Genomic DNA, 16,389 nt, shown 5'->3' with positions numbered 1-16,389 from the left:
CGGGTTGCTGGGCCCACGCTCGTTCCTTTCCGTCTCTAGCTGCCGTGGGGCGTGTGGCGCTGGCGCGGAGCAGGGGACCAGGCTTCCCGATGGGGAAGGAGCCGCCCGCGGGGACGCTGACCAGGCCCCAGCCAGCACCGTGGGCCCCAGGCGGGGCGGCCCTGAGGCAGGCGGGGCGCCACGTGGCGTCTCTGCGCCCGCCGCCTGGGGCCGAGGCGGGGCCGGGCTCTGCCTGAGCGGGGGGGCCGAGCTGTTGGAAATGTGCCGCTTCCCTCCGGCGGCTGCGCCTCGGAGCGGGGGCCGGCGTGTGGGGGGCAAACACCAGCCCCCCCCCCCCCGGCGGGCTTCGCGAGCCGGGCCCGGCCAGGCTCATTCCTGTGTGGACGGAAGGGGCCTGCGGCTCGAACCTGAGTCTGGGTTCGCGTGCTGTGTAGCCGGGGCCTTAGCAGCAGGGAACAGCCGGGGCTTGCGAGCGCTGAGCCGAGACACGCCCCCCCCCATCCCCACGCATGGAGCGTCCCCCAGGCCCGGGGTAAGTTCTGAGTCGTGGTTAGTCCTTGTGCCTTGACTTGTCTGGGTTCGGCAGAGAGCCTGGTGGCTCACGTTGTGTCTGCAGACACGCCTTCCCTCTCAAGCCTTGCACGGCAGCCTCTGAGCACTTCAGCATGAGGCTCTTGGGTTGCCTACTTTATGGGGAAGAGGCCCTACGTATCTCGATTAGTGCACCAGCCAAAATTAGACTAACCCTTAAGGGCTTTACGGGAACAAATCCATGGATGGCTAACTTCTCCTGTGCTGTACCAGATACGTTCACTGTAGCTCTACTAGCCAGTTGGGCTAGTGAGCACTGCTGTTTTACAGATCTCACGTAAGGATTAATGTTGGTGTGAGGGCATGTTCAGAATTACTGACATGCTCTGGTATAAAAATGTAAAACTTTTGGGAATTTAAGACACTCTCTAGTGATAAATAGGGAACCTTGACACCTATTCTAAAGCTAAAGTAGCCGTTGATTGATCTACCTGTAGTATGAGGGGATGAAAGGAGGAGAGAGATGGAAGATCAGCAAGAACTTGCCATATTGATGGCTCTCAATACTGAACTGTGAATGAACTAATCCAACTTGAAGTTCCACAGAACAGATACCTTGCAGACAATAGTGGTGCAAGATTCACTCCACCATTGGCATGCCTTAGCCTTGACTGGAGGAACCTTTCTGGGTGCAAGTGTAACTGAGTTGCTCTGAGCATTAACTTGTTGCCCACACTTGACACTAGAAGAATACCCAATGTTTTATTGTGCTGGTTTTTAATGTATATAACCTGCCCATTAGAAAATGGACCTACGCCATCAACTAGTTATCAGATAGTGAAACCTTTGTCGCGTGACAGCCATCTACTACTTTTTAGAGCCAAGTGAAGTGTTGGTTCAAGGAGTGGCTAAGAGCTACTTTTCACTTAATATTTACTTGACACATGTCCAATGATTAAAACCTTTTCACTGCTGTTCACATCATGATGTGCTGTGATTAGTATCTGTTTGGATGAGGATATGTGGTTTAAAAACAGACATAATGTGCTGACATAATTTAAGTGGAAGGCTGTGTAAAGCCAATAAATATTACTAATGCAAATAACTGTTGCTGCTAATGTTTGATACTTTTTGCACTGCTGTAATTTTGGGAAGAAAAATCACTGTTTAAATGTATGTTCTTATTCCTTTAAGGATTGTTCTACTGACAAGATCTGCCAGGCATGCTTGGAATCTGGAAGTTCATATTACTTAGCTATTGTTCAGGTGAGGGTTTCATTAAGTGATTTTGAACTATAGCTGAATTCCGTAATTAAACTTCCAATTTGAAGGACTATTGGTGAATCCAACAATAATTTAAGAATGAATATTTAAAAATGAGAACTAAATATTTTATTTTACCTACATCCTTGAGGAATGGGCATCACTTCCCATAAAAGTCTAAACTGCTTGTAGAAGAGAAGGTTTGGCAACTTAGCAATGAATTGCAAGAAGCTGTAACTTACTGATTTTTAGGTGTAGGTAGTCCTCTTCTCTGATGTGGTTTTGGTTTTTCTCACACCCTGACTGACACAACTGCCAAAATAACTTAAATATAGATCAAGTACCAAACATCAAAGAAAAAAGGGCCTTTGATCTTTTGATTCCTTTTGTGCCATAACAGTAGTTGCAGTGGTAGAATCCCTTGTGCCCTACCCCAAAAGTATCTTCCTCCTTGGCCTATGTCCACTGCTGGCCTGTTTCCTGTCCTGAGCAGATAAAGTTAGTTAGTTCATGGTTCAGCATGTTCTGTTGGGGGGCAAAAAAAGAGAATAAAAGGTGAAAATGGAATGTTTTAAAACTATTGAAATAAAAGCCTCCAAATAATAGATTTAGAGAGCCTCCCAAATTTTAAATGTGGTTAGAGAATAATGAGCTTGTTTTTTTCTTTAAAAAAGTATATTTTTTTATCAACTTTAGACCTTGATTGGGAAATGGCAAATCATGTATAGTAAGCTAGGCTTAAAGATTTGCAAGATGAACATGGTTAGTTATTTTTAATTTATTGTGTTAATTTGTTTTGCCTAGTGTCCAATGATTAAAACTTTTCACTGCTGTTCACATCATGACTCACTGTGATTAGTGTTTGACTGGATGAGGACACAGGGTGAAAAATTCAAAACTAGATTTAAAACCATTGAGAGTCAGTTCAGTTTGCAGATTTAAGAAAAAACATAATACACTTCTGGAATTCATTTGGTTTGCATATATAACAAAAGAACTTGTCCTTTCCCTCCCCAGCCATTAAATTATTACTCTTGACTTGTGAAAGGTGAACTAAGACTGTTCTGACTGCACTTGTTGACATGTGAGTAAGCATTAACACTTTTTTGTTAATTTCTTTGTCTGCTGATTCAGTTTATGCCTGGTATTGTAAGTATCTCAGTATTGCAGCATATTAGCGTGTACTACAGTACCTCAGTGCAACTAATTTGGATCTGACCTTGTTTCTGATTCTGAATTTTTTATTCAGAATTTTTTATTTTTGTTAGACCCATCATGTTAAGTGTTTATTTTGTATATTCAGACTTCAGGTCTTGGAGATGACAAGGGGATAATTTTAAAATAAACTGAACCAGGCAGTAATGAGCATGCTCTCTAAAATAAACCTGTATAAATTGCATGAGTCTGTTTCTAGAAATACAAAAAATTGTTTAAACACTACTGGGAGGACATCCTAATTGTGGTTGTAATAGATGGTGGGCTTTACTGAACTGTTACTGAGCTTGGTAGACAAGATGGGTGAGGTAATTTTTATTCAACCAATTACTTCCCCAATTACTGTTGGGGAAAGAGACAAGCTTACACAGAGCTGTTCTTCAGGTTTGGGGAATTTAGGAACATTTACTGAAGTTGTGGGCTTACTGAGCGAAGGACTTCTAAGAATGTTGAGAAGTAGATGTTAATCTGCACTAAATTAGGCATGTATCTATATTGTCAAAGATCTAATACGCTTTTTTACTTTTCAGGTAATTGTGAAGAGTTCCTATGTTCCATCTGAATTTCTTCTTTCATCTTTAACGAAGATGCTTGAAAATTGTTCAATTTGCTTCCTCTTTTTCATTGAGGGGGTTAAAGTAATTTAGTTGCTGATGTAATGCTTTTTATAGTGGAAAAAGTAGTGGTGAAGGCAAGAAATCAGTCTCAAAGCATTTGTTTCAACTACAACCTGTGAATCTTGGGAGGTTGCTTTTGGAGGCTGTTATAAAAATCCTCTTCATTTGTATTGATAATAAACATGATATGCTGCCCTTGGTTTAAATATGTGGTGTCTTGGCTTTATTTCTATCAATTCTCTGGTACTCACTGCTGTAGAATAAGTGCCTCAAACATGAATGAGCTGTAAGCCTTATAACACTGCTGTTAGTTAGGAAATCATCCCTGTTTTCACCTGGGGAATTATACTAGTAGTGGTCACATACAGTACTCAACATGGAGAAAGAAATGTGACCTTGCCATGAGAATGGCAAAGCCCAGTCATTCACCCCAGTAAAGGTGATCAAAATGCCTTGCCCTTGCTGGGGCTTGTCTGGCCCCTGGGCCACCCTGCTTTGGGGAGGCAAACTGCAGTGAAGGGGGCCAGTTGCCTGTAACTTACCTTTTGCCTTCAATGCTAGCGTCTTGTACTGAGTAGCAGAACATTTTGGCGGTGGAATCTGGTCATAGATCAGAAACAAAAGTGAGGCTGCAGACTTGTAAGTGGCCAGTACGGTGGAGCCTTACCTTGTGTAAGGTTTTGGGGCTCTTACCAAGGGAAGGAGAAGGGACAAAGCCTCTCAGAGACTGGGGGCCTAGAACCATCTGTACTGGGGGGGGGGGGGGGGGCGAGAGCCATTGAACCAAACCGTATTCCTTGTATATGACGGAAACCAGTTCACGCCAGGGGCTGTGGCAGCACCTCTTGGTCAGGGCAATGCTGATACGCAACCCTGTACTGGGAGGGGGGAGGGCGGGCAGCCATCCAGCGGCTCTCACGTTACCGCTCTATTGAAACGAGCCGGGCTGCCGTGGCCGGGCTCGTAGAACTAACTGCAGCGGCCCGGTGCCGCCCCTACGGACACGCACTGGGCCCCTCTCCCGGCTCCGGCGTGGAGCTGCGCGGCCCGGAAGGCGCCGGCCGGCCGGGCGGGGTCTCGGTGCCGGAAGCCGGGCTGACGAGGGCGGCGCTCCGGCTGCCACGTTGAAGCGGAACGCGGAGGAGCCTGCGGCCGGGGGCAGGCGGCTGAGGCGCGGCAGCGGGAGGCCGCAGCGGCCGTGGGGCGCAGCAGAGAGCCCGGCCCCGCCAGGTGAGGGGGAGCGGGCCGCCGGGCGCTGCCGGGTCGCCCCGCTCTGGGGCCGCAGGGTTGCCGGCTGGGGCCCGGGGTCCAAGGGCCCCCCCAGCTCCTCGGGCGCTGGGCTGGGCAGGGCAGCTTCGCTCCTCCGGGGCTTGCAGCTCGCTGGTGGGGCCCGGCCCTTGCTTCGAGTTGTGTTGCTCTGGGACTGGGATCGGGCGTTTTCTCAGCTACTGGGCCAGTCCCTAAAAGCCAGTGCTTAATTTGTGCCAGGGCTCAGCCCCGGCACCCCTGGGCTTGGCACTTAATAGCTCCGGCACTGCTGGGCTTGCCTTGTCAGCTATTAAAGTAGAAAAATTGCTTGTGCCCTGGCTCCTCTTCCGTTGCAAATTAAGCACTGCAGAAAGCTGCCTTGCTGTCAGCTGACAAGTGGCAAACTCTCCCCCCAGCCTCTCTACCCCGGAGCAGTGGGGGAGTCCTGTGGACTCCAGTGGTGTTGGAAGAGTGACTAGACATAGTTTGTGGCACCTTAGAGACTAATCAATTTATTTGAGCACAAGCTTTCGTGAGCTACAGCTCACTTCATCGGATGCATACTGTGGAAAGTGTAGAAGGTCTTTTATACACAAAGCATGAAAAAAATACCTCCCCCCCACCCCACTCTCCTGCTGGCAATAGCTTATCTAAAGTGATCACTCTCCTTACAATGTGTATGATAATCAAGTTGGGCCATTTCCAGCACAAATCCAGGTTTCCTCACCCCCAACTTAATTATCATACACATTGTAAGGAGAGTGATCACTTTAGATAAGCTATTACCAGCAGGAGAGTGGGGTGGGGGGAGGTATTTTTTCATGCTTTGTGTGTATAAAAGACCTTCTACACTTTCCACAGTATGCATCCGATGAAGTGAGCTGTAGCTCACGAAAGCTTATGCTCAAATAAATTGGTTAGTCTCTAAGGTGCCACAAGTACTGTATTTTTGCGAATACAGACTAACACGGCTGTTACTCTGAAACTAGACATACCTTAGTCATAGTAGCCTCTGAGGTTCTTTAATATATTTTGCTAATCTCTGTCTCAGAATTTATTCCAAGACACTCGTAATATGGATTTGGTACTTCTAGGGTTTATAACCTAACCTTAATTTAAAAAAAATGTTATGCTCCATCTACACCTCTTGCAATTATGTTTGCAAAAACCTTCTGTATAAGCCATCTGTAAACACATTATCCAACCGCAAGGGAAACCATAGTGTAGATGGAGCCTTAAAGCTGTTAAGGAAAAGGGATTCTAGAAAGACAAAGAAGAAAGATTGCACAATTGCTCTGAGGATCACATTTCATAGAATATTAATAACCATTTTGAGATTTTAATCTTGCTTGTATTATCCAAGCTAGTAGGTATGTAAATATGACCCTACCACAATTACAGGGACATACAGCTGTTTTGTAGCAAAACTTATCTGAATGGGAAAATAGTTTTGGGAATATTTTCAGTGACTAGCCCAAATACAATCCTGACTCTTTGATTTGCAGCTCCCAGATGTTCTTAATGGTTACTGTAAAAATACTTGTAATTATAAATGTGCATTAAGAAAATATGTTTCTCCACTCTTTTAGTCAGTGAATTTAGTATTGTTAGTGAGATAATAGCTTTTATTTTTATTTGTAAAATATATGCATCTTTTATAGCCTTTCTGTACTGTAATATACTGACATTACCCTGCTATAAGTAAAAAGTATAAGAAAATATCTGGAAAAATCATGAACCTGAAAGGTGCTGAATCACTCAGGATATCAGGCCACATGCTAGAACTTCTCTAATGAACTATATTTATGAGTAGTTCACTAGAAAAGTGCGATAATGTGTTTTTCCTAGACAGTATAGATGGGGCTGTAGTGCCAACATGGCAACAGCAAGACTTTCAATATACAAATTTTCCTTTGCCAATACCCTTGTGACTCAAAGTGAACCTATGTCATTACTATGGTGTAAAACAGATACTGTCAAACAGATGTATTCTTTAGACCAGTGGTTCTCAAACTTTTTTTTTCACAGACCACTTGAAAAATGCTGAGAGTCTCGGTGGACCACTTAATGATCTTTCCAAATGTTGTTTGTACCATTAGCTAACTATTGTAAAGCCCCTTGGATAAAAGTGCTTTATAAAAAAACTTTAATAATAATTAACATTTTTTTTGTTCTACAAATAAAAGCACGCAACTCATATTTTAATATCAGTAGTTTTACCTTTCTAGTGCTACGGATGTCTAGTCTCCCCTGCTGCAGCAGCCCCTGACCTGGGACTGCGAAGGAGGGCCATCTCTCCCCGGCAGCCGCAGCCCTGGAGCTGGGGAAAGTCACCTCTTTCTCTGGCCGCTGCAGCCCTGCACATCTCAAATTCACCCCACCCCCCTCTTCTCATCCCATTGCCCCCTCCCACCAACCCCTTATTTCCCCCAAGGCCACCTCCTCACCTTACATGTGCATCTTCTCCAGCGTCCAGCCACCAAATAAGTGGAGCCACGCCTGCATGGGTGGGTGGCCCTTCATTACATGAGTGGCCCTTCATTCTCTTGTGTGCGGCCGCCCAGGCGTGCACCTTAGAGGGAACTATCCACGGACCACCTGAATGGAGCCCGTGGACCACTGGTGGTCCATGGACCACAGTTTGAGAACCTCTGCCTTAGACTGACATCCAACCAATCTTGTGGTACTAAAGAATTGATGAAATTTACTGTTATGTTATAAAGAGGAGGGGAGCCCTCTTTTGTTATGTTCTCTTTTAAAAGGGTGTTTGGTTCATGAATGTCATTAAATACGTCACTCAGTGTCCACCTGGCAGCGATCTCTCCTATGAGGGAGGGGTCCCAGTTGGTCCTGGCAGAGAGTGGGCAGCCAAGTACCCTGCATGTATTGCTTTTTTTAACAGTAAAAGTATAGGCTATGTGAAAACGAGAGTAGGATTTGTGTGTACATCAATCATAGAAGGAAATCACTTTTAATATCCCAAAAAAACTCTGGAAAAGCAAGCCTTGTTATGAACAAATGCAAGAGGATCCTTATCTAAAACTGAACTGGACACAGTAATATGCATCTCTATGATTCCCCAGGTACATCATAGGTGTCTGCACACTTGATGTGGACACCCAGTAATCACCTTTTCCTTGAGCAGTTTCAGCAAGAGATTGTGCAGTCTTGTCCTTTTTTACTTAAGTGTTTGAAGTCCAGTCAGGATCTTTCCACACAACAGACTTCTTCAGCCCAGTGGAGCACACGCCTGCTTGGCTCAGAGCCAGACTCCCATCTAAACCTCATTCAAGTTTGGGAAAAACATTTTTGGCACGGGTATTCCTTGTGTTCAGGATGACTGTACAAGGTCAGTTCTCGAGGTTCTCAAGCACACGGCTAACTCCAGATTCACGTGGCATGACCTGTAAACTGTTTGAGACTACTTTTTAGTTTTAAAAATAGAACGAGGATACACATGGTACTTTCAGCATAAGGTGCCCTACTAGAATGGTTTTAAATCCAGTTATATAAAGAGATCTAATTTTTAAAATTATTTTTGAGGTCAGCTACAAACTAACTTTGTTAAATATTTCCCTAAAGGATACCAAATTCAGATGAGTGAGAAAAACTGTGTTGCTTGTTAAATTATCAAGAGCTCTGTTGAAAAGACCTTTCTATATCAACAGTCTGAGAACTCCTGATATTGATTATGATGTGCATGTTTGATGTAAGATGAAGGGTTCATACTTAGGGCTCTACCAAATTCACGGCCATGAAAAACGCATCACGGACCATGAAACCTGGTCTTTTGTGTGCATTTACCATATACTATACAGATTACATGGGGCGAGACCAGCCCTTCTCACATTGGGGGTCCTGACCCAAAAGGGAGCTGCAGAGGGGTCACAAGGTTATTTTAGGAGGGGTTGCAGTATTGTCACCCTTGCTTCTGTGCTGCCTTCAGAGCTGGGTGGCTGGAGAGGGGTGGCTGTTGGCCGGGCACCCAGCTCTGAAGTCAGCACCCTGTCAGCAGCAGCAGTGCAGAAGTAAGGGTGGCAATACCACACCATGCTATCCTTGCTGCTGCTGGCAGTGGCTCTGCCTTCAGAGCTGGGCTCTCAGACAGCAGCTGCCACTCTCCAGCTGCCCAGGTTTGAAGGCAGCGCAATCGCCACCAGCCAGCAGCGCAGAAGTAAGGGAAGCAGTATCGTAACCCCCGCTACAATAACCTTGCAATCCCCACACAACTCCTTTTTGGGTCAGGACCCCTACAATTACAACACAGTGAAATTTCAGGTTTAAATAGCTGAAAACATGAAATTTGCGATTTTTAAAATCCTATGACTGTGAAGTTGACTGAAATGGACCATAAATTTGATGGTCCCTGTTCATAGTATAATTATCTAGGTATGTGTTGTCAGAATGAAATTCTGTAGTGTCAGGATTGAAATCAAGTACAGGAAAGAATTAATTGAAACCTTCCCATTATCACAGAGTAAGTGTGGCTGATAAAGACATTTACATTGTGTGTGTTCCCACTACTCCTTTCTTTAAGAAAATGTTCCTCATTAAATAAAAATCAGAGGACAAGATATGTTGTGCCTTAATGTTAATTTGCCCTGCAATTTTAAAATATATTTTTGGGTCAGTGTAACATTAGATTAATTATTATAAGCATTTTACAACGGTTGAACAAACTCTTTTTTTTCTGTTGGAAGTAATTTTCAAATTACCATTGCAACCTTGCAAAACTCACCAGTCCAGCTATCGCAAAAAGTTATACTTTATACACCTTTGGTCAGGGTTGGCAGTTTTCCAGGAAAAACTAGTTTAGGAGGGAGTGCTGCTAAATATGGTTTAAACCAGGAAAGTGGGGAAAAGAATTGCTTCAGTGTCCAGCAACTTCAGCAAGCATAAGACAAATCTTTTCAAACTTTGGTTACATCCATTCAAAACTGAGGAATAGGCGCAGTCTATCCACTACATCAAAGTTGGTCTCCTGCTACAGAATGTTGTCGGCCAAATGGATTAAGGTCGTTGTTTTAGCTATTGTAGTAATAGCACAACTGGTAGTCTGCAACTCTTCAAGCTTCTGATTGCTTAATGCAACTGTGCATTATTGTTGTTTTTATATAATCAAATGGTTTTGAGTTTTGTTTATATAATATTGAAATATGACATATAAAACTTACTTGAGAAAATACAAACCCAAATATATAGACATTCCCATGTTCAGCATCATGAGGACTATATTATTATTATTACACCCCAATGCAGTTTTACTTTTTATTTGTACAATCCTAAATTAATCTGTGTAGCTACTGCCTTATGTAACCACAGTTTGAATATGTAACTTAAGCTAGTACAGTGCGATGTGGATGAATGAAACAATTTTTTAAATAGAAAATGCCTTAAACTGGGACTAACTAGTTTTACCTGGGTTTGTAAAAAACATGATTTTACTTGGTAACAACCAGCTCTGGTAATTACCATGCCGTCCCTGCCTTGAGTAAGTACATTTTTGCAAGCCTGAATTATTATATTTTGTTTAAAATGTCTGTGTGTTGCAAAGTCTTTTAGATTACTATGTGCTGGGCTCTGTTTAGGAGGCATTTGATGAAAAAATTGAGTGTTTTTCGGCAGACCTTTAGCTGGAAGACCAGTTTATCAGTTGCTTTTTTTTTTCTGAATTATCTTGCATCACATGCTAATAATAATAATTAACCTTTGCACTTCTTCACACAACTTTTTGTTCATGCACAAAAGCTACATAAATCCACTTGTGAGGACAGTGTGACTCAAAGTTGTTGAGCATTTCAGGCTTTCACTTAAACTTTCACTTCCTTTCCAACCGTTAACTGGAAGCCACAATTATGAGAAAATTCTTGGCACTTCAGAATGTCATTATTATGAGGACCATATAACCTTTTCATGGGTGATAGGGTAGAAGATAGTGACTGAAAAACTGTTGATGTCTGAAATGAGTATTTCGCATTACTTATCTTTTTATATATACATGCTTCCTCAGCCTGCATGGGAAGAGGAACATACCTAAAGGGATACTTTTAAATTTTTTTGTACTAACTATTGCTAGAAGTAACACTTCAAGGACAGGTATTGCACCTGAAACTATGTTAATTTCTTGAGGTTGCTAGAATGCAAGTTAACTATGTCCCTAAAATATCACTAAGGAACTGGATTAGGAAATTCTTTGACATGATTTTAGAAACCAGTGCGGTGGTTTTCAGTAGTGACTTTGTGGTAAATTTCAGGAGTTTCAGCTCTGATGACCTTTTATGAATGTCAGTTTGGGCATTTAGAAACATGGACCGTATTTTAATTTAAATGTAATCGCTGCTGCAAGATATCCAGGTATATCATGTAAACTCTTATTAGCAAAGGCATTTGGTCTAAGAACAGAATCTCACAGCAGTTGCTATGTTTCCCAGGTTTATTGAGATGCATTCAACATATTTAGCAAGTATTAATTTCCTGTAAACTTCAATAATATTTCACCATTTCCCTGTTCCCTACAAACGCCACATCATACCCACAGTTCCATGTACAGCCCATTTCCGTTCTGTTGTACTGGTGCCATTTCCTCCAGATTTTCTGTATTACAAAAGTTATCTTCTTTTAGCAGGATGAAGTTAAAGGAGATTGATCGTACTGCTATGCAGGCATGGAGTCCTGCCCAACAACATCCCATTTACCTGGCTACAGGTAACTTGTTGAAGAGTATGGTCCCTACCCATAGGGCTTTGTATGCATATGGCGTAGATTATAATATACTCACTGTACTTGTACTTTATAATAGAAAATTAATGTCCTGAAGGCTGAAATAGTAATTGAGAATGCAGTGCAGTGCCCACTTGAAATCATTTTTCAACCTCTGGAGTATCTTTCCCTAGAAATCAAAACCCCAGCCTACATATACCTTGTAAACGTGCATGTTTGCCCTAAATGTACGGCAGCAGTGGTAACTTAATTTCAAGGCTTCTCTCTCCTAAATCATAGGATTACATGACCCAGTCTTTACCAATGGCTTACAGTTTCTCAGTAGTTTTGGCTGCCAAAACTATTGCCTTTCTGAGTTTCCTCTGTTGTTTGTGTGGGATTTTCACACAGCAGCAGGGGAGTGTTCAGTGTACCTCTGAAACACTGAAGATTTTATTTCCTTTGTATGATTTGATGCTTTCATAATTTGAAATTCCATACTTTGTGTTATGTCATTCTGATACCATAGTGTGTTTCTGTGTAGGTACATCGGCTCAACAGTTGGATGCAACTTTCAGTACCAATGCTTCTCTGGAAATATTTGAACTGGACTTGTCTGATCCTTCGTTGGATATGAAATCCTGTGCAACTTTCTCCTCCTCGCACAGGTATGAATTGGGGTTCCAAATTTATGGTCTGCTTTATAAAAATGCATTTTTGGTGGCAACTTCAGTCCATGATATGGGCTGAAAGGACAGTGTATGAAGCTTTAGCTCTGTGTCAGTGTTATTAGGAAAGGTAAGAAGGATGGGCTTGTGGTTAAAGTTGTAGACTTGGACACTGGAGACCTGGTTTCAGTTCCTGTTCTGTCACAGACATCTTCGGCTTGTATCCGCTGGGTGACAGAATCATAGAAATGTGGGACTGGAAAGGAACTTGATAGGTCATCTAGTCCAGTCTCCTGTACTCATGGTATTATCTAGACCATCCCTGACAGGTGTTTGTCTAACCTGTTCTTAAAAACCCCACAGTCTCTTTCAGTAATTTGTTCTGGTGCTTAACTACCCTTATAGTTAGAAAGTTTATTTTCTAATGTCTACCTTAAATCTTCCTTGCTGCAATTTTAGTCCATTACTTCTTTTCCTGTCCTCAATGGTTAAGGAGAACAATTTATCACCCTCCTCTTCATAACAACTTTTTACATATTTGAAGATTGTTATCAAGTCTCCCCTCAGCTTTCTCTTCTTCAGACTCAAGAAACCCAGTTTTTTTCCATCTTTCCTCCATAGGTCATGTTTTCTAGACCTTTTTTTGTTGATCTTCTCTGGACTGTCTCCAATTTGTTCACGTTTCCCAAAGCGTGGCACCCAGAACTGGACATAGTACTCCTGTTGAGGCCTTATCAGTTCTGAGTAGAGTGGAAGAATTACTTCTCATGTCTTGCTTATAGTATTCCTGCTAATACATCCTAGAAGGATGATTACTTCTTTTGCAACAGTATTACATTGTTGACTCATGCTTAGATTGTAACCCGCAATCCTTTTCTGCAGTTCTCCTTCCTAGGCAGTCATTGCCCATTTTTCATTTGTGCAGTTGATCATTCCTTCCTACGTGTAATACTTTGCATTTGTCCTTATTGAATTTCATCCTGTGTAATTCAGACCATTTTTCCGGTTTGTCAAGATCATTGTGAATTCTAATCCTGTCCTCTAGAGTGCTTGCAACCCCTCCTAGCTTTGTATCATCCACAAAATTTATAAGTGTGCTCTCTTTTGTTGGCATCCTTTCGTCTGCGAGAGACAGTGTGAATTGCAGCCTATGATGTAGATGGTTTGCAACGTCTCTTGTGACTAAATAGTCCAATCCAAGTTTTGCGTGATCTTTAGTGTACTCTGTATGCCATTATCTAAATCATTTATAAAGATATTAAATAGGACTACACCCGGGACTCATCCTTGCAGGGCCCCATGCAATATACTCTTCCGGCTTGATTGTGAACCACTGATAACTACTCTCTGAGTACCGTTTTCCAGCCAGTTGCACACCCACTTTATAGCAGGTTCATCTAGGCTGTATTTTCTAGTTTGTTTATGAGGTCATGTGAGACAGTATCAAAAGCTTCACTAAAGTTGAGCTATATCACATCTACTTCTTCCCCCAATCCTCAAGGCTTGTTACCTTGTCAAAGAAGGATATTAGTTTGGTTTGACATGATTTGTTTTGTTGTAAAGGAAGATAACAGTCAGAGCCCTGAGGAATTTCCAGAGAGCAGAGGGAAAGTGTTAAGTGTGCTCTTAAAAATAGGAAAGGGCAGTTACAGCTTCCACATGTTGTGTCATCCTATTGTGTTTAGGTATTGCGGGGGACTCATTTGATGTACCTGTGTGTTTTATTTTTGCATTCTGTATGTAGTTCAGTATTTACGCCTGGCTATTGGGAAGAAACGTTCCTGATTGTTTTGCTTCATTTAGACCCATATTACTTCTAACTTCATGCTGTATGTTTAGCTATAACTTATATAATTAGTATTAAAAATCCCAAAAGCCATCCTATTGACATCTTAGTGACACTTGCAGTAGCATTGTAGTGCCTTCTGTTCATTGTAAATTGGCCATAACAATGTCAATAAAAGCGAGAGGTGCTCTTCTTAGAGGTAGAGACGGATCTGAAAACTTTCCATTGACCTGGATTAGATCCATTAATCTTTCATACCAGATACAATGTCAGCACAAACATTAGTCCGTCCATTGACCCATAGTACTCTCAGTGGATGTGTGTGCAACACTTACAGATTGTTAACTGTTCATCAATTATAAGCTGTAGTGTCAGCATTAGTGTATTTTTATCAAAGATATGTATGACAGAAATATAGTGTATTGTAGCTCGGATACACTGAGATATATAAAAATCTAAATCCATTGAGGGATGATGATCATGTTTTACACCACCTTATTATGTAGATGGAAGTTAATTCCATTTCATTCTCCACAGTCCATTTTTAAATAATGATGTACAGGTCTAAAACTGTCTTCCAAAGATTTACACCAAACACAACTGCCTGAACTTTTAGAAATTATAAATTGATTAAATTGCAATCTGTACAGAACAGGAACTATGTCTTCCTTGTACAGTATCTAACAAGATGGGGCCCTGAATCTGATTAGGGACCTGGGCTGCTATCCTAATATAAATAATAACTGGGAACTGCTCAACACCAGGTTAGAGAGATAAAATTTAAGTAAGTTGTGCTGCATATACTCTTCTTGCTCCTTGGAGCATTCAGCATATAATACTGAGTAATGGTGGCATTGTTAGTGCTGATGTAATTTTAAAAAAAAGCCCTATCTCTTGGGGGTTGTTTTTTTTTTGTAGAAACTTATTAGTTTGCTTTCCAAATGCATTAAGGCCACTTTGTAAGAGCAATGCCACAAGAGGGTGTGTGTGGTTATGTGGAAGAAATGTACTCTTTGCATGGCTGAACATACAGGAATATTGTTTTATTATAAAACAACTTCGTTTAAAAAAAAGAAATCTGGATACTTACGGATTCAGTGTACTAGCTTGGGTATATTTCAAGTCTAAAAATATACTCTAAGCTCTCATTTAACATTAAATAAAACATTCTACACTCCAGGCAACACGCTTTCTTGTTTGTGTAAAAGTGTTGCCACTTGATAAGCATGAAGTACAAAAATCATTTTAATTGCAAGAGTGCAGTTGAGGAATAGGGCTTATGTCAAGGAGACCGTTCTCATTCACTCTCTGTTTGCCTCTTGCATAAGCAGCTGTTCATCAATATCAGAGATTTATGTGATTGCTTGTAGTTGGCTATGCTTATAATTCTCAATCAGGGATCATCTCACAGTCCTTTGCAAACATCATCTCAAAAAACCCTGTGAGGTAAGTAAGTATTCTGACTTTAGAGCCTTGAACTGAGGCATATATAGGTTGTGACCTGTCCACTGTCCCATTTTTGGCAGAATGGAAGAGCTAGGAATAGAAGCTAGCAGTTCTCAGTCTCATCATGCCTTTGATCTTACGACCAGCCTGCACTTCCTCCCATAAAATGTTTGTGTTTTTTATCAGGGAAAACATGATCATGTTCTGGCACTTATAATGATACGGCAGTGGATCTTCTTAAATTCTTTATTTTTTATCTTATAGGTACCATAAATTGATATGGGGACCTCATAAAATGGCTTCAGATGGCAGTCTTTCTGGAGTTCTAATTGCAGGTGGTGAAAATGGAAATATTATTCTGTATGATCCATCTAAAATTATTGCTGGAGAGAGTGAAGTTACAATTGCACAGAAAGACAAGCACACTGGGCCAGTAAGAGCTTTGGACGTTAATATTTTCCAGGTTAGATTTTTTTTGTTCAATATACACTGTCATGGATTAGTAAAATACTATAGGAAATGCTCTTCTCTTGTGATTTTTGCGGGAAAGTTGTATAGATATTTTTGCATATTTAAAAAAAGAAAACAATCTTTGATACTAATCATGATTTGACTGGAAATAATCTAAAAAATCTGATTTGTTTTTCACCATTTAGGCTATTTACTTTGTGTATTTTTCTGTTTAGACATTGAAATACAATTTTTTCATTTTCTTTCTAGTCAGTTTCACTTTTCAGTTCTCATGCATTACTCAGGGTTTTCATGGTTGCAGACAGATGTTTTGAAATTCCTCCCCAAAACTGTTTTCACTGAAATTTAAAAAACAACTACTAAATATTAGTTTTTAGGTTTTGTAACCCTTCCATTTTTGTATGTTGTTGCAAAATAAAGATAAAATGTTGGGGCCTGAAACTCA

At 41.5% G+C, this 16,389-nt stretch overlaps 1 protein-coding gene and 1 long non-coding RNA gene across 13 annotated transcripts in view; both read left to right on the top strand.

Moving 5' to 3' along the window:
• The first annotated feature begins 2 nt into the window (after positions 1-2).
• LOC140910178 (uncharacterized) lies at positions 3-3,832 on the top strand. The gene is made up of 4 exons (XR_012158446.1): positions 3-532; positions 1,726-1,797; positions 2,812-2,878; positions 3,540-3,832. It is a non-coding gene; the product is annotated as an uncharacterized lncRNA (long non-coding RNA).
• Positions 3,833-4,608: 776 nt separating this feature from the next.
• The window catches only part of SEC31A (SEC31 homolog A, COPII coat complex component), a 69,738-nt gene continuing 57,957 nt past the window's right edge, over positions 4,609-16,389 (top strand). For 3 of the 12 annotated variants that reach the window (XM_073340527.1, XM_073340523.1, XM_073340521.1), the window contains exons 1-4: positions 4,610-4,856; positions 11,497-11,579; positions 12,118-12,241; positions 15,738-15,936. In XM_073340527.1, the coding sequence (XP_073196628.1) occupies positions 11,501-11,579; positions 12,118-12,241; positions 15,738-15,936 (402 nt within the window). In that variant the 5' untranslated portion in view covers positions 4,610-4,856; positions 11,497-11,500. Of the gene's footprint in view, positions 4,857-11,496; positions 11,580-12,117; positions 12,242-15,737; positions 15,937-16,389 lie in introns of those variants that run through there. The other 9 variants (XM_073340528.1, XM_073340526.1, XM_073340525.1 and 6 more) reach the window with 6 other exon arrangements.

Source organism: Lepidochelys kempii, chromosome 4 (genome assembly GCF_965140265.1).
Source record: "Lepidochelys kempii isolate rLepKem1 chromosome 4, rLepKem1.hap2, whole genome shotgun sequence".
Lineage (NCBI taxonomy): Eukaryota > Metazoa > Chordata > Testudines > Cheloniidae > Lepidochelys > Lepidochelys kempii.
Note: the sequence above shows the minus strand (reverse complement) of the source record. Positions and strands in the feature narration are given on the sequence as shown.